The sequence below is a fragment of the Papaver somniferum genome, unplaced genomic scaffold (assembly GCF_003573695.1).
Source record: "Papaver somniferum cultivar HN1 unplaced genomic scaffold, ASM357369v1 unplaced-scaffold_21, whole genome shotgun sequence".
Taxonomy (NCBI): Eukaryota; Viridiplantae; Streptophyta; class Magnoliopsida; order Ranunculales; family Papaveraceae; genus Papaver; species Papaver somniferum.
In genome coordinates this window covers 6,930,551-6,958,156 of record NW_020631041.1, presented here as the reverse complement: position 1 = coordinate 6,958,156, position 27,606 = coordinate 6,930,551, and the positions used below count along the sequence as shown (strand labels likewise).

The 27,606-nt window shown below is 36.7% G+C and overlaps 1 protein-coding gene and 1 pseudogene across 6 annotated transcripts; one reads left to right on the top strand and one right to left on the bottom strand.

Annotated features, from left to right (window-relative positions):
- Positions 1-649: 649 nt before the first annotated feature.
- Positions 650-2,512, bottom strand: LOC113339780 (annotated as a pseudogene).
- A 4,562-nt stretch (positions 2,513-7,074) lies between these two features.
- LOC113339924 (F-box protein CPR1-like) lies at positions 7,075-16,628 on the top strand. 6 transcript variants are annotated; one of them, XR_003355187.1, is made up of 4 exons: positions 7,075-7,518; positions 7,891-7,969; positions 16,082-16,255; positions 16,324-16,628. XR_003355187.1 is itself a non-coding variant. In XM_026585148.1 (3 exons), exons 2-3 carry the CDS (start codon positions 7,896-7,898, stop codon positions 9,057-9,059), a joined length of 900 nt encoding a protein of 299 aa, XP_026440933.1. In that variant the 5' UTR covers positions 7,075-7,518; positions 7,891-7,895; the 3' UTR covers positions 9,060-9,333. The 6 variants fall into 6 exon arrangements, 4 of the variants coding, with proteins under 4 accessions (XP_026440933.1, XP_026440931.1, XP_026440934.1 ...); XM_026585148.1 differs by lacking the exons at positions 16,082-16,255; positions 16,324-16,628 and adding an exon at positions 8,234-9,333; XM_026585149.1 differs by lacking the exons at positions 7,075-7,518; positions 16,082-16,255; positions 16,324-16,628 and adding exons at positions 7,540-7,580; positions 8,234-9,333.
- The last annotated feature ends 10,978 nt before the right edge of the window (positions 16,629-27,606 follow it).

Sequence of the window (27,606 nt, the reverse complement as noted above, 5' to 3'; positions counted from 1 at the left end):
AAAAATACCCTGCACTTGCAGTGTAATAAAGGGAGAGAGAGTTGTTGTCACACCTGTAGAATAAGTATTCACAGTTGGTGTGAACTGAACCAATACCATCTTCACCAGCCTTGCAATGGTATACTTCACAGTTGTGGCAGTAGTAATTTGAGAAGCACTACACCAAATCAAGGATTTGCTCATAGCAAAAAAGCATTACAAAAAAATACAAGCTAATTTCCCTAACTAAAATAAATAGTTACTGGAATGCAGTTATATAATGTGTGAAAATTGTGCCTAACTCTTTTAATCCATTAGGGAAACTAAATAGGCCAACACCTTCATTTCATTACAATATTTATCCTAACTATTGACATTTTACACTTCATATTTACTTTGTAATGTAAACATTATGTTATAAACATTGGTAACTCTTTCTATTACTATTAAAATGACCACTAAACAAATGACATGTGTCGGTCTGATATGTAACAACCGGCACTTTTCTGATCGCCGGACCTGACCTTTTCCGGTAATCGGACCTGAAAGTTTCCGGTCCCAGAACTGAAAGTTTCCGGTCGCCGGGCCTGATAGTTGCCAGTACCCATAAAACTACTCTTTAATCTACAATTCATCCATTGAAATCATAAGGGTAAAAGGAATGAACACTGGAAATATATAATTATATATTAGTAAATCATGATCATTATATACAAGGAGCACAGTCAGTTACATAAAAATAGTTGTGCAAAATTCCACAAATTACATATTTCATATGAGAAAGTAGCGACTCAAGAAGCTTTCACAACACAGAAAAGTGTCTGATCCTCAAAATAAAAGCAAGATATGTTTCCACTCCATAAAAGTAGTTAGTCAAGTTTTCATTCCTGCTCAAACTCCATAAACTCTAGGAGACGGGCCAAAGTTACCCATTCATTTGCAATATATTCTCTCAAACAACAACAAGACCTGGATTTCTGCTGCAATTAGGACTTTCAACATCTAGAACTAAATTGCTGTTGGCAGGTATTGCTGCTGCTATTCAGAAGTGTGATTTACCAATATCTGGGTGCAAGGCATAAACCCCTTCAAAAATCATCTGCACAAAGACAAAATAAATACGTTCAACTTTAATTCACTCAAATTTCTCTTTGACAAATATACATCAACATGATCATGGTAGAGAAGAATCCCAAAAACATTAAGATCTAAAGTTAGAGAGAGTATTGTTGTATACCTTGTTTCACCATCTTCTATCAGTTACCTTTTAAGTACCTGGAGGGAAACACCAAAAAATTTAACAGCAAACAAAAAGTTGTATTTAAGTTGTCACGATTATAGACAAGAACTACCGATATTAAGTCATATGGTTGAGAAAACTAGAGCACAAGCCTATCAAGTGCATACAAAACGAAGAAATACTCACTTATCATCAGATGTTTTCGTTGCACAAGTCTTTGTTTAGCTCGTTTCCTGGCAAAATCTGCGTAACCAACACCCAAACTGTTCAGAACTAGTGACACGGGTAAAGAAACTACAAATCGCGTAGAACATAAACGACGTAAGAATAAACTGAGGACAACCTAAACTACAAGCAGAGCAATTAGCATTGTTTGAAACCCTTCAAGGGGGTGGATGGACACAATAGTTGAAGTGAAGGTTGTTAATAAACTAGCAGTTGTACATACAGCTACTGCCGACAAGGTTTAGTGGTAATAAGAGGGACAATTTTATACTTTTATATGAATGCAAGTATCATTTCTTCTACCCTAATATGTTAAGAGATGTTCTGTACCTAGAGCCAGCATCAGAGTTGTTGATGCTATAGCTAAGTTCACAAGAATAAACCAGAGCAATCCTGTCTTCCTCGGGAACTTCAGTATGCACCAAATTGATCACAGTAACTCCAGATTCAGGTTCATCAAATGAACCCTCACCTGCAACAAACAAATAATCAATATCCAAAAATCCATAATCAATCCAATTCAATAACAAAAAATAAACTCAAAGTAACGCGATATATTACCGAAGAGTAAATCCCATCATCCCAATTCCCAAACCTCCATTTCTGAGCAATCAATTTCCCATCTTCAAGTTCCAAATTAGTCCCAGTAATAGACCCATCAAAAAAACTAAACTCCCCACCAACTTCCTTACTTATCTTAGCATTACTCTGAGTAAAACCCTTCCATCTATTCTCATCCATCAAAATCTCAACCAAATTCTTTGCCCTACAATTATACTTCTCTTTCAAAATAATCTTTTTAAACCCCTTCTTCCATTCCTTCTTCTTCTCACTAGCCGACCCGGCCGCAGCAGCAACAGCAACAACAACATCCTTCTTCACAGCAGTTGCCATACTCTTCATTTCACCACATTCTTCTTTTTAACTTCCAATTCTTCCTTCTACAACCCTCCTTTCGCTACACTCTGAACATAAACCCTAACTTTCTCCTTCACAATAAGCACGCCTTTTGCAACGAAAGCATCCTTCAATCTCTTACTGGTTTGATCTTCCATCTGTATGCATTTCATCAATTATCTGGAAAAATCAACAAGAAACAACATCAAAACCATATGAAATTGGTTATTCAAAGACAAACAGAAATTCTATAAGTTTGAATAGATATATCAGCAAACCAAGTCTGACTGACTAGTTGCTGGCGTCACTTACACAATATAGCAGCAACAAAACAAACCATAAAATCTGCAGTTAAGCTTGTATGTATGTATTTCCAAGCACCAATATCAACACCAATGAAAATGAATGAATCAATATCTTGAAAATTACAACCATAAGAACTGCACCTCTGGAAGGCTGTAATCTCTGTAGTAATCCTGCACCACTGGACTCTGAGTATTTGTCTTGCACAACTGGTTTCTGTAACCACACTTACTTACTGGCGAGCACACATCCCCGACACAAATAATCATTTAAAGCAGAAAGATTAACACATGCATCAAGCAGGAGAATAATGGTGAACCAGCACATGAAGTAGAAGTAGTAGGTGACATATCAGGGCACAAAAAACTAGTTGCACTCCAATTTAGCTCCAACAAAAGAACAAATAACTAAAGAAGCAACTTAGTAGTAAGAGCTTGGAAGCTGCAGTCTCACACAAACATAATTCCAGCACCACGGCTTGCAATGACCATTCATAAAAGAAGTAAACTATGAACACCATTATCTTGCATACATCAATGACAGGAGAGAGCAGTTGTCTTTAGCATATTGAATACCAATTTCAGGAGACATGTGGAGTAAAAGAAGTAAGCAACAATTAACAATTCTCCTCAGCTGCAGTCTTTTGCACGTACTGACATCACAAATCATCAACATTATTCCAATTTTATTGATGTACTCACATCATGATCTCAGCTGGACTGTTATTATTCAATCACACAAAATAACAAACAGGAAAGTAAAGATAACTAAACCAGGTTACATTAGAATTGAATGTAGACTCATCAAAAAGAACATCAATCTGTACTTAATGTATCTCGCCAATTTCAATTCCTAAACAACATCCTCAGTTCCATCATTACACACACAAACCAACTCACTCACATACAACAATTGTGAAGACTGTACCAAAGTAACATTGAGAGGAGGAGCTCACTGAAGCAAAATTAAGCACTCAATGGAGCAGCAAACAATCAACACACACGTACCCCAACGTGCTACTGGATTTAAGAAGAATCTTTCCCCACTATTCAATGGAACAACATTAAGCTTCTTCCAAACTAACTATTGTAGCAGAAATAGGCATGCTCAGACTAAATAGATCCAGGAATCAGCACCAGCAGGATTTGATAAAAGAACGAGGTGAAAATCATACCAAGTTATGATGAAAGCATATTTTGCAGAAGAAATTGAATTTTGTTGAGATAGTGATGTAGAAATTGAACACATGAGATCAAATCTAAAGTAATCTAAAAGTTAAGATGGAGATTACCAGCAGAGATTCGAGTTTTAGCTGTTGAGGTAGAGAAATTTCAGATCCAAACAACCAACTGGAAATCCAAAATCGCCAAGAGCTCAAATTCTAAAAAAGAATTTTAGATCCTAAAACATGCTTAATCCTAATTGACGACGTTGCCGTAAGCATCAGGATCAAATCCAACTCCTCACCAATTCCTGTAAATCTTCACCTCCTAGTAAACCTTATCAAATTGAGGAACAAATCTTCTTGAAGATGAAATAGAGACGAAGAACAACGGAAATATGGATCGATACCCCTGAGAATTTCAATTCTCAAGACTGATACCGTGATAGCATTCAATAAATTGAATGTCTACATGTTTACTAGGACGGTTTGAATCAATGTTTGATTAAGAAAAGATGATTGTTTACAGGACAAGACTCGATTCATATAGCTCTCTCTTTCTCTCGACTCAATCACTCTTACAATTCTCTCGTGCGTTACACACGCTCACTGCACATGACTCTTACATGATTAGCACGCAAATAATACACACACTCACTTTAATCTATGCTATTAGTAACTAGTGCAGGTTTTATCCCATACAACTTTCCAATAGGTTCATAGACATCGACACCAGGATCCTATTTAGCAAAACAAACCAGTCGGTTACATGATCCAACCAGGATAGCTTCGTGGGATTTCAGTGTAAATCTACCATGTTGGATCTCCATGAGTGTCTCATGAGAGTGTAAATCTATCGAAATTCTTAACGGTCCATGTACATGGTAATTTGGAATGGATATTCAAACAAAGATCAGTTGATCAAATTAACGTTGCAAAAAGCACGTATTATCTCCTTATTCAGAATGCTTGCCAAATACTATACAAATGAAAAAGTTGTTATTTTGAAAATTAGTGTTTGATTTATTTTTATTTTGTTTTAGGATGGATCTATGTAGACCGTAGCTCATCCTCATTTCCTCGATCTCTTTTTCCCTGTAAGAACTGTAGTATTCCTTTCAATCAAAATAATCCACAAGATGAATAGGTCTACGACATCGTACACGATGAACATCGATAACACTTCCTGCGGTCGCGGAAGTCGTAAACAAATATTACCAAAACTGCTGGAAATTCCAATTGCCATGGACGAATAAAAGTGGAACCAAAAAGTTCCAGCAAATAAGCGTTGCGTTCATGTGGAATTTTATGTAAGTTTTTAATTATGATCACAATGGATTCCAGCATCATGCATGGTCCCTAGGTATTTTTTTGTTTTTTTGGGGTTGAGATTAATGTTAACACAAACCTTCTAAATTTCCCCGACAACTCGACATCCATTTTCTAGTTGAAGAGAAATCATTTCTCCCAAGACAGCTCCAATTTCTTTCACCACCTTAACATTCATGAATTCAGATGACGTAGATATTCGGTAAATTTGTTTTGGCCGTAACTTCTTCGTTCGAACTCGGAATGATTTCATTCTTTTTATATTCTCTTCCTCTTTGAATTCTCTTAAAAATGGAGATGACAATTCGTGAAGAGAGATATCTCTTATTTTCTTTCCCTAGAATAGAAGTTTGTGAAATTCCATTCCATATGAGTAGCAATCAGTAATGTTTGGGTAAAGAAATATATGGTCCCATTTTTGTTTTTATTTCTTCTTCTTCTTTTTTTTTCTGAAACATTGTTTCTATATCTCGAGTTAAATTCAAATTCAGGAATTCTCATCTCCATTTTGAAGAGAATTCAAATAGGAAGAGAATGCAAAAAGAATGAGGTCATTCCGAGTTCGGATGAAAAAGTTACGACCAAAACAAGTTTGAGATAGCAACGCATGCGAGTTCGACCGAACAGTGCTCTAACAATCTTCCCCTTTGCCAAAACTTACTCCAACTTCAAAGCGTTCCAGCGTCCAAAGAGCTGTTTCACCAATTTCATCCCCTAAATGTACTCAAAATTCAAAAAGCTTCTTTGAAAAAGCTTGGAAGTTTCCCGGGCATGAGGATACATGGAAAGATCATGAAAATCCGACATGAAAGCAAGATTGTAGGCTTTACGGTATGAGTCAGGAAACGATCATCTTTTCCTGAAATGTCGGGTGGCTAGAGCAGCGTTGTTTGGTTCCTGAGTTGGATATTTCCTTCGCCTTTAACCCCAAACACGAGAAACCTGTTCACCCTTGTAGTTTGCAGGCAACAATGCTAGCCCTCTCGGACCACAACAATTATTTTTTTTAATCGTACATCCTTGTAAGGTTGCCCGTGAAATCGGTTGGGCGGTTCAGGTGTGTTTCAAAGGCATGGTACAAGTTATTAAAAGGCAGTGAGTTTGTAAAAATGCATCTTAATCATTCTAATGAGATGAACAAGTTTAATATCATGCACCATAATTTTACTAGACCACCACCATTAGCACCAACTACTTCATTATTATTAATAGGAGGCTTTCTTTCTAGATCTGCTGATGAGCATATATTTATCAGGCATCATAATACAACGATTAAAACGCTTGTAACCCTATAATTAGCCATCAGTTATAAGTTTTTGCTAATAATTGATTAAACAATTTTGAGAATGTTAGGTAAGACATGTAGGCACTTATAGTTAGCCATGAGTTTTTTTAGTACTTTCGTTCGGGTTACCATGTGATACACGCAATGAGTCTGTGATTATATTTATTTTTGGGGTTTTAATTACTTTTGGTTGAGTTCAATATACCCGCCTCAAGTCTCATTATTATATTGAGCACGTTCTCTGTGTTCAAATTCTGTAGTCTGCGTTAATAATTAGAAAAGCAAGAAATTAACAATTACTATCTTGGTTCCTTTGCAGGTTTAGTGGTTTACACACATGCATCCCTCTAGAGTTGGGAATAGGAAAGACTAGTGGTTGTCCACTTAATATATTAAGGAATGTTGTCATACTTATTTCTTGCAGAATGAGCATATTGCTTAAACAAATTCCTTGTGGTAGGCACTTCGCCCCCACGAGCCGAGGAGATCTACACAGAGTTGGATGCTTTATGTTGCAAGATTAAGGATGTTCAAAATACAGATGTTACTTTTTTTTTTTTTTTTTTTGACTTAAATGGTTAAAGCTTTATTAAAGAAAAAAAGGAAGGAAAAAACGAGTGTAAAGTAATAAAATAGCTTTAGCTTTCAATCTCATAAGCATATGGGAATGGGTTGGCATCAGTCGCTGCAGATAGAGAAGTTGTTGTCAGGGACTTGAAGAGGTTTCATTATATCAAGGAAGCAGGGAAATGTTCGTACAATGACTACCGGTGATCTTTATAAACACATCGGATGAAAAGAGTGGTTTCATGTTATTTTTGTTGAGTTCAAAGAACATAAGCTTCGTTGTGAAAAAATTTACAACAACTGTCCGTTTTGTGAAGTACTGATGATTTCGGCATAGCAGCAAATCTCTTTGTTGAATGTTTTACCAATTGATCTAGCCAGTCACCCCACGTCATCGTCATTCGTCACATCAGCCATGGGTTTGACTGGTGGACTGAGCAGAAATATTGTTGAAGAAAAAAGGAATGGTGGTTCTGAGTATTAAGTAAATATCTACATTTCTGAGAAATTTCTTCACCACCAAATTTTAAGGTCAGTTGATATCCTTACCTCATTTTTTTCTTCTTCAATTGAGGAGTGATTACGTAGCCAAGGTTTCCTAGTTTACTTTTGGTTTATTTCCCGTATTAGTCTCTGTTATTTTTGTCAATGTTTGTTGTACAAGTCTTCGTAACCAAGCCACTGTCGTTCATGAATCATGATATACGAAAAATTCAGTTTTACCTGTTAGTTCTCTCAAGTTCAGAAACCAAGCAAAAATCCAATTCTAAGTCTTATTAACTTATTTTTAGACAGTTAGGGTTCATAGAGATAAGTTGCATTTCTGTGATTTTTAGTAACAGCAAAGAGCTCATTTTTTGTTGAAAGCATAAAGCTAAAGTTGATTTTTTTATTTCACTGCAGTAGTAATGGTGAGCATTCCGGAGGATATCATGTCAGACATCCTTGTTAGGTTGCCGGTGAAATCGATTGGACGGTTCAGGTGTGTATCAAAAGCATGGTACAAGTTATTAAAAGGTAGTGAGTTTGTTAAAATGCATCTTGAACTTGCTAATAAGATGAACAAGTTTAATATCATGCACCATAATTTTACTGAATTCCACACCATAGGTTATGATCCATCATCAACAACATGTAGTGATCTTGTTAGTACTGTCAATTGCCCTTTATCATCTGATGATTATCGTGGATATGTATTTTGGGGGTCTTGTAATGGTTTGGTTTGCTTAACTTGTTGTGATGCTAGGGAGATCAATCCTCCTAGCATTGTTGTCATCTGGAACCCGTCTACTAACGAGTATAAGAAATTGCCAATGTCACCAAGTGAAGAATCCATTAATAGATTGTCACCAACTGTAAGGTTCGGTTTATTAGTACATTATGGATTTATTTATGATTCCAAGATGGATGACTTCAAGGTTGTAAGTCTAGGGATTTATAATCATAAGTATCTGTGTGAGATCCATGTCTACACGTTATCATCTAATTCATGGATAAGACTTGAGGACATCACTTATGATCTTCATAACCATTACGCTACACCTGAATTTTCTCGGGTGTCTGCTAATGGAGCTCTTCACTGGAAAGCATATCGTGAACCAAGGGGAAAGAAAACTGAAGTAATCCTTTCTTTTAATGCGGAGAAAGAGATATGCAAAGAGATCCAAATGCCTAGCATGTTTGATGGAATGTATTGTACAAATTTGTGCGTGTTAAAAGAGTCTCTATGCTTACTTGGTTATGTTTCTCTCTTATGGGTTGAGTTATGGGAGTTGAAAGACTATGGAGTGACAGATTCATGGACAAGACTTTTCAACATTGATATTCAGAAGCTTTTCGGGCATGTTTCACATTTGACACCCTTGCGATCTTTTGATAATGGTGAAATTCTATTTGGAATGGATAGAAATAATGCATTCAATGTGGTTTTGTATGATCAGGAGCATGAAACAACTAGGGAACTTGAGGTTTATGATGGTATGAAAACGTACTCATATTGTCTTTCTGTGTACAAGGAGAGCTTAGTTTCTCCCAACTCGGGTATGACACAAGCAGAAACGGAAGATGAATAAAGAGATTCAGGAAACTCTCGGGAGAGGAAGGTGATTTTGAGGTATAATTAACATACTATCCCCTAGTAATGAGATAAGTTAAAGATGATGCGACTGTCACGCACGTACGTCTTATCTTTTGCCTTACCTTCTGTGATTCTGTTTTGTGTTGCTGATAATTTTTATCCTTTGGTATGTTCTTAACTAGATTATCATAGGAGTATTTTGTAAGTGTTTAATCTTTTGCCAAGTCAACTTGTAACTTTCTAAGCAGGGCTGCGTATTGTATGGCTAAGTACATATATCCTAGAAAACACCTGAAATGTATTTCATTAAAAAAAAGGAAGAAAAACTAACACTTTTTGTAGCGGCAGGAAATCCCACAACTAACACCTCTTAATGATTTCTACAGATCTAAACATATTTCTTGTAAAATTGATGATAAGAGTGCTAAAAATGTAAAGAGACACAAGGATTTTTACATGGTTCGATCATTGTGATCTACATTCATGGTTCTTCACTAGTGATTGTTGTAATTACATGAATATTACGTTTAGAATCTCCATTAATGGGTAGTTGAAGCTCTCTAGATCTAGTTTTTGGGGAAGAAGTTGATAAAGAAAATAAAGTCTCTGTCTACCAATTGTGTATCCCCGTTTCTCTCTCCTGCTTTTCTCTTTATATAGGTGTTTACATAGTGGATGACGGCTAATAGATCCCTTATTTTCGGAGTCACTGTGTGTTACAATCGCTCATGTACATTCGCTCAACTTCTCACACTTTATGCTTCGCATAGATCTTCACACTTTACTCGTGACTTTGCTGACATCATCAGGTACGTCATCTCAATTTAGCCATGAGCGATGGTCTTCACTTATATTAGATGATTGTTATTTCGCATACATAACGAATGTGCGATATTTCGCTCCTACATTTTTCCTCTTCTCATGTCGTTCTCGTTATAGAGCGAGCGATATGAGAAATCTCCAATCTTCAATATCGCACATGCTCATCTTATCATATTCTGTTTTTCCGACAAACTTCCGGAATTTGAGCTTTCCTAATTTACGCGTGTCTTCTTGACAAGTCGTTATCTGACACGTCCTTATTTCTTCTTTCTTTTCATCTGTTACTGCAATTTTCTCTTTTCGTATCACTATCTTTTTTACAGTCCATTATCTCTTCCCCATTTCCTTTATCATTCTTCACGTTTTCCCCTCATTTCCTTGTAGCTTAGTCTTGATTTCACCGATTTGATCTTGATCTTGATCAAAATTAAATTTTTATTTTTTTACTTATATACCTGTCATTCCCGCTCCAGCTGGTAAAAAGATGGAAACAGAATTCATCAGATTATAGGAGAACTCAGCGCAAGAGGCTATTCACTTTCTCTTCCTCCTGAATTTGATTATTCATCCAAACTCAACCTTGAGTTGATTAATTCCGAACAATGGACTGATCAAAAAATCACCGTTTCATTAGGACAACTTCTGAACAATCTTCCTATCCCATTGTATAATCCAGAAATCTCCTTATTCTACGAAATTCTGGCTGATGATCGATTCGCACGGGGAATATTTCAACTAAGCGGTGATGCTATTAGAATAGCTTTGATTTATTTGTATCGACTCGTGCTCGTGATGATAAGAGTGCTAAAAATGTAAAGAGACATAAGGATTTTTACATGGTTCGATCATTGTGGAATACATCCATGGTTCTTCACTAGTGATTGTTGTAATTACATGAATATTACCTTTAGAATCTCCATTAATGGGTATTTGGAGCTATCTAGATCTAGTTTTTCGGGAAGAAGATGATAAAAAAAATAAGTCTCTGTCTGCAAAATGTGTCTCCACCAAGTGTGTATCCCCTTTTCTCTCTCCTACCATTCTCTTTATATAGGTGTTTACATAGTGGATGACAGCTAATAGATCCCTTATTTTCGGAGTCACTGTGCGTTACAATCGCTCATGTACATTCGCGCAACTTCGCACACTTTATAATTTGCATAGATCATCACACTTTACTCGTGACTTTGCTGACATCATCAGGTACGTCATCTCAATTTAGCCATGAGCGATGGTCTTCGCTTATATTAGATAATTGTTATTTCGCATACATAACGAATGTGCAATATTTCACTCCTACATTTTGCCTCTTCTCATGTCGCTCTATTTATAAAGTGAGCGATATGAGAAACTTTCAATCCAAATTATCGCACATGCTTATTTCTTCATATTTTGTTTTGCCGACATTCTTCCGCAATTCCAGCCTATCTATCTGCACGTGTCGATTCTTCTACTTTTTACCGATACAAGTTGTTTCTAACCGGTCATCTCTTTTACATATTTATTGATGTATCCTTGAGAAATAACTTCTTATTCGCTTCTGATTTCATTTTTTCTTTTCAACTTCTTCGAGACTATTTTATCTTTCTGCTACTGCTTCTCTAATTCATCTTTTACTGCTGCTGTTGTTCTATCACTATTATTTTCATGGATCCCAACTCAAGTTTTGTGTACTCCATCAAAATCAACCCCCTTTTCTTCTGATAATCATGATTATTGATCATAATTGTTAATCTCAATCATAATTGTTAATCTTATGATTAACTTAATTCCCATACTGTTTGCATGAAAAGCTCTTCTTCAGGTGTCCTCAAAATAACCGTTCCCAACCCTAAATATTCTTCAGACGTCAAGGACAAATAATCTCACAAGAGGAAGGATTCGCACAACAAATAAGTAAGAAATATCCTATTTTTTATCCAACAATATTGTTGCCTCTATTTCTTATCTGCGCTGTTTTCGCAGGATTCCGATTGTGAGATGGGTGGCGGAAAAGGACCAAAAATTAAGAGAGTTCGCAAGCCTAAAACTCTTAAGTCAAATATCTCTGTAAGGACCCTCAAGCTCGTCAACGCTATTAGACTAGTTAAGAGACGATTTAACCGCTTATAACTCGATTAGTTTAACACGTATGTTAATTAATAGGAATTAATCGAACAATGATTTAGATATAGAACTAGTGTCGTTGGATAGGTCTCGAAAAGTTACGCGAGATGGACTACAAGAACTCGTCATTCGGATGTCGAACGAGAAAGATATCGCTTCCGGAAATTGGAATCAGACATCGTTTGACTTTCACCGCGACCGTTGACTTTCCATTGGCCGTTGACCATACCTTTTAATTTAGTTGGATCCTTGGTTAGTAATTATGTCATCCCTTAGTAGTATGCTTAGTTGGAAATAGTAAAAGTCATATAGATTAGTTCAAACTTGAACTCAAATAAATAGAATACATATGGAAGTTTACCTTCTCTTGTGTAAGGAGGTGGTGTAGGCTTATGAAGAAAACAGAGAGTTCGAAGGAGAAAATAGAGGTGAGTCATGTGGAGAAGGATAATTATGGGTTTTTTATAATTATAATAGAGAAAGAGGATGAGACAAAGTTAAGAGAAAACTATGATCATGATTATGAGTAGTGTAGTGATGGTTTAAGATTCATAAAAGAGTCTTATAAAGAAATGGATAGATGAAATTGATTGAGTATTAATATGTCAGTAACCAAATAAAGAATCTGACGAAGAAGGAGAAGGTTTCTATGATGCTCTTGAAGATAATATGATGATCAAGAAGAATTAATTTATTAGTGGTGATGATAATTGATGATTTTGTGTTGTTGAAGCAACCTAGCTTAACCAATCAAGGTAAACCTTTTATATGATTCTAGTACATGTTTGATGATTTGGGTATGTATTTTATGTATGAATTAGTCTTAACTCTATCCATGATAACTAAATAGAAAATCATGATTTTATATGGTATTATGTTCGTTGGCCATAATCTAGAGACTTTTATAGGTACCTTATAGTAAGAAATGGATATAGCTATTTTTTTTTGTGAATGAAAACTGATAGGGATAAGGGTATTTATAGGCGATAGAGCACCGACTGTGAACGGTCGAGATTACACCGCTAGCGGTGTAATCTACACCTGGCGGTTTCTACAAAACCTCTAGCAGTGTAGTCTCGACCGCTAGGTGGAAACTCAACTGCTTATTCATTTTTAGTTTGTATTATGATTGTTCTGTTGATTCTTTGAATCTTTCCATGAATTGGAAAGGACCTGTAATGCTTTGTTGTCAATATGAATTGTTATGGGAAATAAGAATTTCCACGTATGGTATATAGGATACGCTCCTTCATTTATATCTACATGAATTCAGCTTTTATGCTTATTAGGTGTGGAACAACCCGACATAAATATATCTATGTGGGTATGGAAAAACAAGGCATCACTAATATATATTGTTTGAAGAAGGAGTTTGTCCATATACATGTTTGTGCATTTCCAGTGACTTATAGTCACTTTGATGTTTGGGGAAACATAATTGTTTTCCAAATCATTCCCATGATTTCTTTAAAGTTAAATGTAATTCTTGCGAGGCACCATTTTAGGGATGATGTGCTCACCCATTCCCACTTTCAGTTTTAGAGACATATCAGAGTTGTGTAGCGAAAGCTTCGAGGAGTTTAGTCTGTTTGTTAGATTACTTCTGCTATGTTTATTATGTTGTATATTTTATTTGTAAACCAAATGACTATTGTATATATGTCATTTGAGAGGAGTTCTTGTATATATATTTCTGAGCGGGTTAGTTTTGGGGTTAAGTTTTGTAGTAGATTTCCTAATTGAATGTTTAAGTAAATTATTTAGATTCTTAGTGCCTCTCTATTTAGTTAATCTTTTGGATTAGTCAGCTGTTATCTTAGGGGGCGCTACATACTTGGTATCAGAGCTCACTATTAGATCTTACATGGGAAAAGATAGAACTATCCAATGTCAGTTAGTGAAATAGATTAGTTCAGAACTGGGTTGGGTTGTGAGATAAATCTTAATCACTAAAAACTATCTATAATTAAAAGAATTATTTGATTGATAGATTTGTTTGTTTGTAATGAAGTAAAAATTGTAGTATGAAACCAATTACTTTATAGTTTAGAAATTTTAATTGAAGTTTAGAGATTAACTAGTTTTAATTTAATGACACTTAAATAATCCAGCACTGGGGAATAGTGAGGTTTGTAATTACATTATGTTTGTGTTGTCTTTTGGCCGTAGGAAATCATTGCCAGGTCTGATCAGCCTAGAAAGGGCAACTACATGCATGGATTACCATTCGTAAAAGGAGAACTTGTTTCTATTAGTGGACTGATAGATCCCAAATTTTACTTAGAAACTTTATTATAGAGTATTTTCTCTCGTAATTAGAACCAGTAACTTATCGAAATGGAAATTAGTATTTTGAACCTAGAGACACAAATTTTAGTTGTAGAAAGCCATTTAGATTGGTATTTTGTTTATATGTTTGCGCTTAAAGAAGAGATAGACTATTCTATAAGGTGGGGAGTTTCGAAGAACAGAAGGATGGTTTGATTTTCGAGGACGAAAATGATACAAGGTGGGGAGAATGTAAGGACCCTCAAAATCGTCAACGCTATTAGACTAGTCAAGAGACGATTTAACCGCTTAAAACTCGATTAGTTTAACACGTATGTTAATTAATAGGAATTAATCGAACAACGATTTAGATACGGAACTAGTACCGTTGGATAGGTCTCGAAAAGTTACGCGATATGGACTACCAGAACTCGTTATTCGGAGGTCGAACAAGAAAGATATCGCTTTTGGAAATTGGAATCGGACATCGTTTGACTTTCACCGCGACCGTTGACTTTCCGTTGGCCGTTGACCAGACCTAGTAATTAGGTCGTCCCTTAGAAATATGCTTAGTTGGAAATAGTAAAAGCCATATGGATTAGTTCAAACTTGAACTCAAATAAATAAAATACGTAACGAAGTTTACCTTTCTCTTGTGTAAGGAGGTGGTGTAGGCTTGCGAAGAAAACAGAGAGTTGGAAGGAGAAAATAGAGGTGAGTCATATGGAGAAGGAGGATAATTATGGGTTTGTTATAATTATAATAGAGAAATAGGATGAGAGAAAGTTGAGAGAAAGTTATGTTAATGATTATGAGTAGTGTAGTGATGGTTTAAGATTCATGGAAGAGTCTTATAAAGAAGTAGAGAGATGAAATAGAGTGAGTATTAGTATGTCAGTAACCAAATAAAGAATCTGTAGAAGAAGGGGAAGGTTTCTATGATGCTCTTGAAAATAGTATGATGTTCAAGAAGAATTAATTTATTAGTGGTGATGGTAATTGATGATTTTGTGTTGTTAGCTTAACTAATCAAGGTAAACCTTTTATATGATTCTAGTATATGTTTGATGATCTGGGTATGTATTTTATGTATGAATTAGTCTTAACTCTATCCATGATAACTAAATAGAAAATCATGATTTTATGTGGTATTATGTTCGTTGGTCATAATCTAGAGACTTTTATAGGAATCTTATAGTAAGAACTGGGTATAGCTCTACAAACGTGATTTGTAGTACGCCGGGTGGTATTTCTGTAGATATAAATTTTGTTCCGTTTGGTTGGGTATCGAGTGAGATATCGATGTCGGAAAACTAGCCGACGCAGCTGAAACCAGAGTAGTCAGTCACGAGTAAGCATATGTTCAAGTTTTTCTTGATAGGTTATTCTTAAAATTGGAAAATATTCAGTACTTACAATTTATAGAGGGTGATTTCTTATTTCTAATGAACTTTATGTACTTTGGATTTATAGATTATCATCTAGTGATCCTGCAAGTTGACATCACGAGCTGGGTTTTCAATAGACACTTAGAATTATTTCTGAAGTTTTGGTGGACCATCTGACTCGGTATGAGTCAGACTAAATGGGTTAGTGGGCTGGTTCTGTGGGTTGGACAGGGTGAGGCCCAGTGGGCTAGATTTAGAGCCAGATTTAGTTTTTTGATGATTTGGACCATTTACGGTCCGAATTAGCTTCCGGTTCCTTCTGCAAAGTTGCAAAGTTGTAGAGTTTTTCGAGGACTTTCTAATGATACCCCATTTCTATAAGTACCTATTCTTCTTACTTCATTCTTATTCTTCTTTTGTTCCCCTTTTCAAGAAGCTCGTCGTCGTATGATTTTGGCTGAAGGTTATTTCGAATCCTGCTACTCCTCCTTGGAACTATCCCATCAAAATACTAGCTTAAAGGAAGAAGTTCTTAAACTGAAAGGGGAACTCCAGGCTGCCGCACTTGAATCTGATGATCTTGGCAACAGGAATGAAAAACTGAGAGGTAACCTTATTTTTACGTTTATAAGTCTTTCTCAGCACGATTTGTTTTTCTTATCTATGTTTTTTTAGTTTCCTCGCATGCACATTAAGATTTAAATCAGAGATGCGTTATGGAGAGATATAGTTTTGAATCTGCTGCTGTAGACGCTCGATCTGACAATGAGAAGCTACAGAACCAAATAATTCAGCTGAATAATGAACATTCGTATTCGCTTGACCAGATTGAAAATCTAACAAATGAGAATATCCATTTAGCTTAGCAATGCGAGACGTTGGGATCTCAAAATTCCCATCTATCCAATTTGTTATATAGTGCTAATTTGAAGCAACACCCACCACTGTTATCCCCACCGTTTACCCACCCCCACCATCACAACCACCATTGATGTCTACTAATTTAATATAAGATAAATTTATTATGTATTGTATTAATGAAAGTGTATTTATTTGATTAATTAACCAAACATTTATTACAAAATACTAATAGAACATTTATTATGGAAAGTTAATTAAATTGATCATATTATAGTCGTAGATTTAGCTTTCCAAAAAATGAATCATGACCGCTCTTTATCTTGCCTAAGTTGTCCAAACTATGTTTTATAAGCTAGATAGAAGGTTAGGTATTTGGGGTGGACAAGTGGACCTATAAGATTTTAAAGTTTTATTTTATGCTATGTTCATGCCGGCACACCACAGGACACTTTACACCTCGAGGATCTTTCCATGTGAATTAGTACACTCTGCCTCTGGAACTACTACCATTTGCATCAAAGCTCACACTACCATGCAACCACCAACCTTGAACCAACGCTTTCTTCAGAAATCAGCCCTAGATGTGACGATTAGCTCTTTCAATAACGTGTTTTCGTCAATTATAATTGCTAATTTGATTAGTGTATGTACACATTACATATTACTAAGTAATTATACAGATAATTTTGTTGTTATTGACTTACGCCGAGGAGTCTTGGACTCAGTCACAACTTTGGTGCCGTCATCCACGAGCAACACGGAGAAAACATGCCCATTAACGCTAACATACTTGCAATGGATAGGCTTACCTTGTGTCTTAATCTCATTTTCAACGTCTATCATTTTGGCTTAAGTTTTTTCTTTACACATATTTTGTAATTTGTGTAGTATCTTGCTGACATATGCATAAAAAAAAATCTATAAATATCGGGTGAAAATTGGTGTGTTGCACATTTTCATTTTATTATGATTGTTTTTGAACTCTTATTAAACTATTATATGCATGCATAATTGCATTTCTCATTTAATTTAGTAGTTCATTTATCATTTATGTCACATAGTATACTTTAGAAGAAAAGAAGCTTATTTCTGAAAATTCGCCCCCAGCCTCTAAAATGGAAGAAACGGCCCTAATCTGCATCATGTCCAATGATTTGTGTACTCATTGGAAACTTGTCACTCCATTGTCCATTCGTGAGGTTGGTTTTGGTGAGGAATAAGCCTTTTTCGATAGAGAAATTATATGGGTCATGTTAATGTATGCACCCACGCATAGGATTAGAGTTAATTCCGTGGGTGCATAATCATTGTTTTATATCGGGTGTTGTGATACAAATTTAATGGTCGCGTTTGTATGGAAATATTATAACTTAAATGAGAAGAAAAGAAATCATTACAACTTATAAAAATATCTCTTTTTTCTCTTTCCTCTCTCCTCTTTTTTCTCTCCTCTTCTCTAAATGAAAGCCCTACCATCTCCGGCTGCCTCCTGCTCAGATCGGCTCCTTTGAAGCAGATCTGAACATCCATGTTACCTAGTTCATCAGTTTCTTTTATCTGTAATAACTAGCTGTAGTTTTTCTTTATGCTATGTTTTAATTTCTGTTCTTTGTGGTTTAGCTGTTGCTGAGATGCATTTTTGGTTTTGTTTGTTTGGATTTTGGGGTGGTATGGAAACTATGGGTGTGGATCTGATTAAGAAAAGTGACCAAAGTTTACCACCATGTTCATCTCGGACCGATGAGAAAATCATTGTTTCAGCCTCAACTCCAGCGTCTTTTTTTAGATCGGCGATTAACATCCCTGGATTTCCTCTGATTTTTCCATTAGGGATTATCTTTGATTTATTTTTTAAATAGATCGTTTTTTATTTCAGCTGTTAGTTTTAGTTTTATGTTAATCAGGTCTGCTTTGGTGTTTTCGTTGATGGGTTTGGTGTTAATCTATGTATTGTGGATCTTATATTCGGGTCACTTTCTATTACTGATGGATACTCTCCCCAAGTTTGGTGATGATCTCTGCATCCAAGAACAACAACTCCCGATTTTTCAGGCGAGTTTTTATAGTTTCGGCAGGCGAAGTATCTGATAAACATTACTTGGAAGGTAAGGGTTTTCAGACAAAAATTAAAAATGTTTCTAGGGTTGTGGATCACGCTTCAACGATCCAAACTCTCCCGTATGTAAGCGGGTGCTACTATTACTATTATTACTGGTCTCTTCCATGTTTAATCGGGCGTTACCACTGTTACTGAATTTTGGTATACATGATTCTGTTAACTGAGATTCTGATACTGGAGATTTGTCATTTGGTCATGTTAGAAGATTTCTTGCAGTCAGTCCTGTTGTTTTTATTTGTGATGTCTTGTAACTCCAGGTTTTAATGCCTGTTTTATCTATTAAAAAAAAGTTGATGGAAATATTAATCCCATTATTGTCCTTATTTATCTCATTTTATCTCTTTAATTCTCGTCATCTGCTACCCTCATTCTTAAAAACCTACCCGTGTGTTAAGAAAAATCAGTCAACTTTACAGAAATAAAACCAAATTAAAGGAAAGGAAAAATTAAAATTAATCAAAATAATTAATTTTTCACCCGATTCAGTCTAAAACCTCAAAAAGAAAAAAATTAATCAAAATCAATATTCTCCTTTATCATTTTGTTTTTATGATTGAAAGCAACCTTTTTCATCATCCAAAAGAAATCATGAAGAAGTATAAATGTACCCATTTTATTTTGAAATCAAAGAATAAGATGAATGTAGGTCGGTAAAAAAACTCTAAAAAAACCTAAACTGATTATGGAATCAAAATCTCAAACATATGTATGGATTAATAAATATCTTGTGAAGTAAAAGATCAAACTTCCTTTAATTTCACTTTCTCTCTTAATATAATAGAAACAGATCAGTTGCATTCTTTTACTCCCTCCGTACCACATATATAAGCGGAATTTTGAATTTTGATTGTCCCATTAGATAGGCGGATTAGTATTTCCAAGATGTATATTTCCATACATTGTCCTTATTAATGGTACATAGAAAATTAGGTTATTAATAGGACAAGGGATAAGACATAAATAAACATAAAAATTATGAATTTAATATACTTTTCTTAAACTAAGAGGATTTTCTCTCACCGTCTATATATGTGGTACGGAGGGAGTATGTTTTAGTAATAGGAAGAGAGAAAGGTTGATGGAGAGAAAGCTGAACGGTGAAAGTTTCTCTTTCATCATTTTTGTGAACACGTAAATCACGAAGGCATCTATATGTTCACAAACAATGTTCGCACTGATAATACAATGGCATTGATTCCTTGGCTCAAAACCTTCGGGTTTATCATAGCCTCATCTAATAACCTTGCGAGGGGCGTTTACGCAGGGGAAGATAAAGAAAGCGAAGCATAAAAGTAAAACTCATGGAGCGCTAGGCAAATATAAAATGTTGAAATGTAAATAAGACGGGGATTTACGTGGTTCAGCACTAAGGACTACATCCACGGGGTTGTTGTTTCACTATGTACTTGGTGATTACAAAGATAGTCGAGTGACCTTGGGGTTTACATAGGTATGTGTATTGTAAAAGACTAACTTACACTCACAATCTTTCTCTCTCCTTTTCTTCCTCAATTTTTCGATCCCCTTACTCTCGGTGGAGAGGGGGTATTTATAGGGTTAGAGTGTGGGACCCATTTCTGAGGGCCGTTGGAACCTTATCTTCTTGTTTTTTGTGTCCATCACGCGGGGGTCTTCGTTCATTACTTCATCACGCAGAGTCGCCCTCGTTCGTTCCACGGGTTGATCGACACTATGCTGCTCAGAGTGTTTAATGCGGGTAGTTGAGGCGCCTTCTCGTGTCAGGCAAGTGTCTTCTGCCCCTGTCACGTCCATGTTAGTTCACCTTCTCTCTGTCGTTGATCTAGGATTCTTTTGGGGATGAGATAAAGTAACTCTTCGGGAGTTATCTGGTGCTTCGCAGTACATCGTGTTACCGGTACATCTTTTAACTTCTGCCCTTAGATTTGTTCGGGCAAAGATCCAACGTCGACGGGATGGGCTTCTTGGATATGGGCGTGTGTCATCATGCTTTGATGACTTTGTCCGCATGCTCTCCACGTGCCTTCCCATATACACGTGTTTGATGATGACATATGTACACACATTTTGCCCCTTTTCTTCGGGCTTGAGTGTTTAGTGGGAGCATTGAAGAAAACAGTCGTTACATATTCTTCCTCTCTCCTAATAACTTCTCCTAGATACTTGGGCATGTTTCTTGTTCGTGCATTAACTGCTCATTTAATGGGCACGTTTCCCATTCCTCCCTTATCTTCCTTCTCTTTCTTTCGAGTATATTAAGGAGGGGAGAAAAATCAATTTCATTCTTCTTGAAAATTAATTTCATTCTCTGTCAGTCGTTATTCTTTGTTCTTCAACCATTAAATTCTCTATCTCAGCATTAATCACGCTCACTTCTTCATTGTTTCTGGTTTGTTGTCCTCTTTCTGCTGCTGTTTGTGGTGGTAAGGTTTCTTTTCTTTGTTCCTGTTGTTTTAAGCTGTGTTAATTGTAAATTTTCTGCTATTGACCGTATTGTAGCCTTCCATTTCAGCTGTTGTCGTCCCTTGTTTGTGATGGAGAACCTCTTTTAATGCTTGTATGCTAGTTTGCCCCTGTTCTTCGTCTCAAATCGAGGAGGCCATTGTTTTTCTTGTATTGATTGGACTTTTGAGTGAAGGGTTTTAGGGTTTTGGGAAATTTCAAGCATGTATGCTAGTTTTAGGTTTTCTGTGCTATGTTGAGATGGATTGCTAATTTTGTGATATTTTGATCTTTGGTAACATCCTTGTGTTTGTTTCTAACTTGTTTATGTTGTATCTCTTCGCAGCCATGTCTGACCGTCCGAGGCTTCCTTGTCAAACTCCGGGTTATAGTCTTCCGAGATCTCCTCCGCGCAGAGAGTCTTCAATGGATCCCCGTGGTATTAGAGTTTCTTCTTCTGGGAAAGGGGATCCCTCCAAAAATCCTTCCGGGTCTCGAAACGCTGCCGATCGTGCGGTATCTCGTCCTCGTAATGACTTGAGGTGTATGCAGACACCTCCTCGTGGTGTTGCCTTTGATGTTCCTACCCTACGTTCTGTAGTGCCCGTGCAGCACCCTCTACCGCCGCCTCCAGTACTTTCTTTCAAAGGGGATAACACCAAAGGTTGTGTCCCGAGAGCTGAATCGTCTAAGAATCCTTCTTTGAAAAGACGAGCTTCCCAGGCTTTTGTTGGTTCGTCCGATCCCGCGGAAGAGGATGAGGCGGCCCCGGTGATACGCAGTGTTTCGGTCAGTAAGAAGAAAGTTACGTTCAAGCATATTGAACTTGAAGTTTTCAAGGAAAAGCATGAGCTTCAAGCCTTCGGGGTTCGTTTCTATGCCCCTGAGGATGATATTACTTATTATTGGGGCTTAATATAGATGTGTTTATAGGGGCTTTTTGGGGTCATGAAATAACAACCATTAGGACCCCTTATCTATATTTTTCTCTAGTGTCTAATCTACCCTTCATTTTATTAGTTCTAATTAAATTGATTAAGCTAACTAATCAGTCTTAGTAAATCGATTAGACTAATCTAAACAGTAATCATTAGAAAATCAAAACTTGATTTTATTGAGTTTTGAAGAAGGAAAAATGGTGATTTTGGTGAAAATTTTTGACAAATTTTGAAGACAAATGACGAAACCCTTCATCATAAAACTCAAGATAACTTTATAATCAACTCCCAGCATCAATTTTATCAGTTCAAATCCGTCGAAAATCTGAAGAAAAAAAATTCTGGAATTTCTGCTGTTACGGCTGGGAAAAACTTGTCGACCCGGCCGAAACCCAGCATAACGGTTGGGATATTAGGATTTCCCAGCCGTAATAATGTAAAACGACTGGGATATTAGGAACTCCCAGCTGTGATTTGAAATAGCGGACGCGAATTTACGAACTTCCGGCCGTTCTTCTTCCCTAAATTACCTGAGTCTGTAAAAAGGCTGGGTTTACAAACTTTCCCGGTCGTAATTAGATTTCAAAGTTGAGAAATTTTTTGATTCAACATGAATTCTTAATACGATTGAAAATTACTGATACTTTCATTAACTAGACCATAATAAAACTCATTACATGCTTAATATATCCCCATTACAAAGCTGGTTTTAATAACATCCCTTCCGATGTATCAAGAAATATTTGATGATGGTCATTTGAGCTTCGAAGTTGAAATTATAACCTTTCCATTTTCTCCATTTCTTGTTAGCTTGAGCTACGACTTCTTCATCAGTCTCATCTCTAAGTCGAAGTTGCTTGCACATATGAAGTAAAGCCATATATTCTTTCACTTTTTGCGTATGTGTGAGAATTGTAGATACAATTCAATCATATCGCGGTTGTTAGGGTTACCTGTTTCACTACAAAAAATTTCAAAAATCTTACTCCAATAAGATTGACTTGGTACACCACCATTCCTTCGTTCTTCTCCCTTCTTTGGATAACATAGCACAAAATTTTGGCAAAGAGATAAGTCTTCATCCAAATTAAAGACGGGTTTATCCTTTGAGCACATTGCCTTGAGTTATTAGGAGTTTTAGTAGAGCTTGTAGGTGTGATTTTTATTTGGAATGGGTGGTTATATGGAGATGGAGTTATTTCAAGTTTAAATAGGTGGTTGAACAGCTAGAACCTTCTATAGATTAGTCTTCAAACGGATCTATTTTTCAAAATTCAAAAAACTAGCCGATTTGAAGTGATACAAGTGAAATTATAGCGAATAACGGATAGGAAATGCTAGGTATACCAAGCCGTAATTTTGTATGACCTGCAGAGTTGGTGGTCTGTCAGAGTTACGGTTGGGATTCCTGGCCGTAATACTGATTTTTTACTTTTAGCCAGAATAACGGCTGGGATTCCTGTCCGTGAAAGCAATAACGTCTTAGATATGTATCCGGCCTTTTTTTGGGTTTACCAGAATACTATACGGCTAGGAATGTCCCAACCGTAATCCCTGACAGATGGGTTTCCGAACAGTGCAGAGTATAACGGCTGGGAATTGTCTAGGTCGACCAAGACGCAAAAATATATTTACGGATATAATTCCAAACCGTGATTTTAACACGATTTGGATATTTAGCCGTAAATATGACTCATTATAGTTCAGGGAATTTATACCAAACAACGGCTAGGTTTTTCCCAATCGTGAACATGCCACGAACGGGTTTCCTAACCGCTGTACATTTCACGGCTAGGAGTTCCTAACCGTTGTATGTTTTACGGCTATGAGAGTTTATTTTTGAACATTTATAGCCATTTTCGACTAGGTTTTGTGAAGCAGCGACCAAACCGAAAATGCCTGAAAAAACAATAATGTTGTGTTTTTCCTAATTTTTCTTAGGTTAAATTGAGAGACTAAAATTAATTCATAAATGCAAAGTTATAAAAATCCATCTATCTCAATTCTTAACCAAACAACGAAAACATTAGAATGTCAAAGGCTAACAAAATATCCATGAAATAAAATATTAAAAACCGAGTAGATTGTCATTCACTTGATTCACTTGAGTCCTCCCCGTGGACTCTTGCAAAAACTCATCCAAATCGTCCGTTGGCTCCAGTTCAACAACTTGTTCTACAAATCTAGCCTTTTTACCTCATGTTCCTTTGCCAGCTTGAGGTGTAGTCTTTTTACCTCCATCACGTCCACCTCGAGCACTTGTTCCACCTCGACTTTTTCCACCACGAGCAGCAGTTGTTCCAGCAAGACCTCCCTTTTTTCCACCTCGATCACTTGTTCCAGCATGGACTCCTTTTTCACCTCGACCTCTTTTTCCTTGCTTTGATGGAGCATGCTGACGGTGGGGAGTATCTGAGTCGTCGCTAGAAGAAGGAGACCTAGCCCTCTTATTTCTCCTTGATCGGGAATCTTCTTGAGGATATAAACCTCCTTTCTCAGGGAGTATTATTCCTTGGACTCGGTTCCGAAGTAATCTTATTTCAGGGACGGTTAACTTCCCTCCCGAATCAATCATGCCGGTGATGTTTTTGGACAGCCAATTAACTCGTTCAACCTATTTTTCATATCAAATACACTTATTCATAGCTAATAAACAAAAAAAAACATTTATAAAAATAATTAGTAGTATACGTACCACAATGTTCTCCCATTCTTTTTGTTCATTTATGTCTTCCGCTGATTTTGAACTCTCTTTCGCCGCCTTCTTAAAATGTTTCCGCGCCTCGGGATCCATATTTTCCACATAAGGATGAGACCACTCTTGATACCATCCCATGTAATTAGCATCCGCTTCGTAAGTCCCAATAGAAGCTTCAATTTCTCTTGTACTCATTTGGTTTGCTTGCTGGGAACGAGCATTCCAATGTTCGATCGATGGAGCTATTGTTGTTGCATAGTTCAATTTGACTTGGTTCTCCTTAAAAATAGAGTTGGCTACGCTCAGTGGAAAACGAGATTCTTGAGGTACAATTTTCTGGACAATACCAATTTGGCGGAGCGTTTTACGAGGATCCAAAATGACGAACCCGGTTGAATGAAACAAAGGTCCCGTATAGGTCGCCACATTAGAAAATACTCTATTACAACTTCCTCATCAAGTTTAAAATATGGATCAAACACCACAACATTAATTGTCAAAGCATCCAATTTTCTCCTCATTTCGACGATTTCATTCTCTTTATCCTTGTGTAGGGTCCCGTTAAAGGGGTATCTTCCTCCTGTAGGTTTCTCTAGAGGCCATTTTGTATCCCGAGTAGGCCTCAAGGATTTGAAATGGTTGTAAACCCATGACTACGGAACAAAAATTAATCAATCATACATACAAACCAATATATATAAAAGTAAAATAAACCAACATTTATTATATTAACACAAAAATATACCTGGATAAGAGCAACACATCCCGTAATTTGTGTTATTTTCCACCTAGAAGCTTTACAAAGGATTTCCAACACACTAGCAAGGACGGCGGTGCCCACGAGTACCTAGGAACCTCGTTTGTTTCTGGATCGAGACTGAGAATCTTCAACCACTGCAAATAACAAGCATTACCTTATTTCCTGAGAAATCGGGAAAAAAGACGGTCCCAAGAGCGTGCAATAAGTAAGCTATAGCCGTATGTCTAGCTCTTTCTGCGTCCATCATGATCTCTCTATTTTGGTCCTACGGTCAGAATCCTCAAACTGCTCCCTCAGACAAACCACGTTAATCTTCCTTGACATATTAACTGTTTCACGACGTTCACCCAGTTATTTAAATCCTCTTTTAGCTCTGGGCGGGGCTACATAACCAATCTCAAACTCTTCTTCCGCTTGATCTTTGATCCATCCAAGACAGTGGTTAGCCAAGGCATAAAGCTCATCATAAGGTAGAGAATTGTTGTAACCGTCAAACACAGCCTTTCCTTCCAAAGCAAGACCGATGATTGACTTTGCATCATCCGGAGTCATAGTCATCTCGCCGAATGGGAGTTGGAAAATCATGGTTTCAGGAGAGAATCTTTCTCTAAAATTAAAAACGGTCACAACATCATACGACTTCTGCAGCGCCTCGATTCCATACCTTAACCCCGAAGATTTTATCAAAGCTACCACATCTGGATGCTCACCCTCTAACTGCCAAAATCTTGGTTGTTGGTGCTTTAGTTTAGGAACCGCTTTATCGGGAAACTACACATAATATAAAATTTGGTTTTTATGATTGAATATCTATAATAAAATGAAAACAACATATATTAAGTTTGATTTATTACCTTTGCGGCACAGACTCTAGCATCCCATGATGACTCGTAACCAATCAAGACGGAACGATCTCTTGGCACACGCCAAGGACTCCCATTAATCTTCTTAGGTAAAAACTCCATGGTATCAATGATTTCTCTTGCACCTTCATTTGGTGGATACTTCTTTTTTCCATCCTTCTTTTCCTCCTCAACCACTTCTTTACCTTTATCAAGAGAAGAACCACTAGAAGTGCCAACTTCAGTAACAACTACACCTTCATTTCCTCCACCTTCATTTGTTCCAGCTTCATTTCCTACAGAAATAGCAACACCATCATTTCCTCCACCTTCATTTCTTCCACCTTCATTTCCTACAGTCTCACCTCCACCTTCATTTCCTATAGGCTCACCTTCACTAATAGCAAGTACACCTTCACTTACTCCACCAACTCCAAGTTCACTTGTATTCCTTGCGTTTGCACCCAATGGTTTTCTGTGACGGGGTTGAGGAGTGGGCTCACTAGAAGGTATTAATTCTACTGATCTTCTCTTCCTCTTTTCTTCTTTTATGTTCAAAGACAAACCTGACCAAAATGCAAAAGAAGGTAAGTCACAACGGCTGGGAAATCTAGGCAACACCTAACCGAAAAAATAAATACGGCTAGGATGTGTACAAATTTCCAGATAAAAACATAATTACGGATGGGATTATTATCAACGGACCAAGACCGAATCGAAAAACGTCTAGGATAAATAGAAAATCCCAGCCGCAATAAGCATAACGGATGGGAAATTGATTTATCGACCAAGCCGTAAAAACAATAACGGCTGGGATTTTTTTTCTTCTCATTGCTTACTCATATTACAGATAGGAATACCTAGCCGTCTAATAAAATCGGCTAGGTAACTATTATTTACGGTTTGGAAAATCAATTACGGACAGAAAAAACTAGAAGTAACCACTACCGGTGAAACATGCATTTGAACGCAGAGACATATACGGCTAGTAAAGTCCCAGCCGTGATTAAGTCTTTGCGGATGGGAATATTCTATCTTGCACGCATCGACTACATTACGGCTGGGTATTCAACAATTTCCTATCCGTGAGAATGAAAACGGCTGGGAGTTCTTAGATCTCCCAACCGTGATAAATATAAACGGCTGGGAAACCAACATATCCCAACCGTCATACATATTTACGGCTGGGAATCAAAGAACTCCCAGCCATAATCAAATTCTGAAACTGTTTTTTCAGACCTAAAAATTTTGGAAACCAACTGAACAATCAATAAAATGCTTAAACAAAGAGTGGGTATTTCAATTCATACCTTATTGCT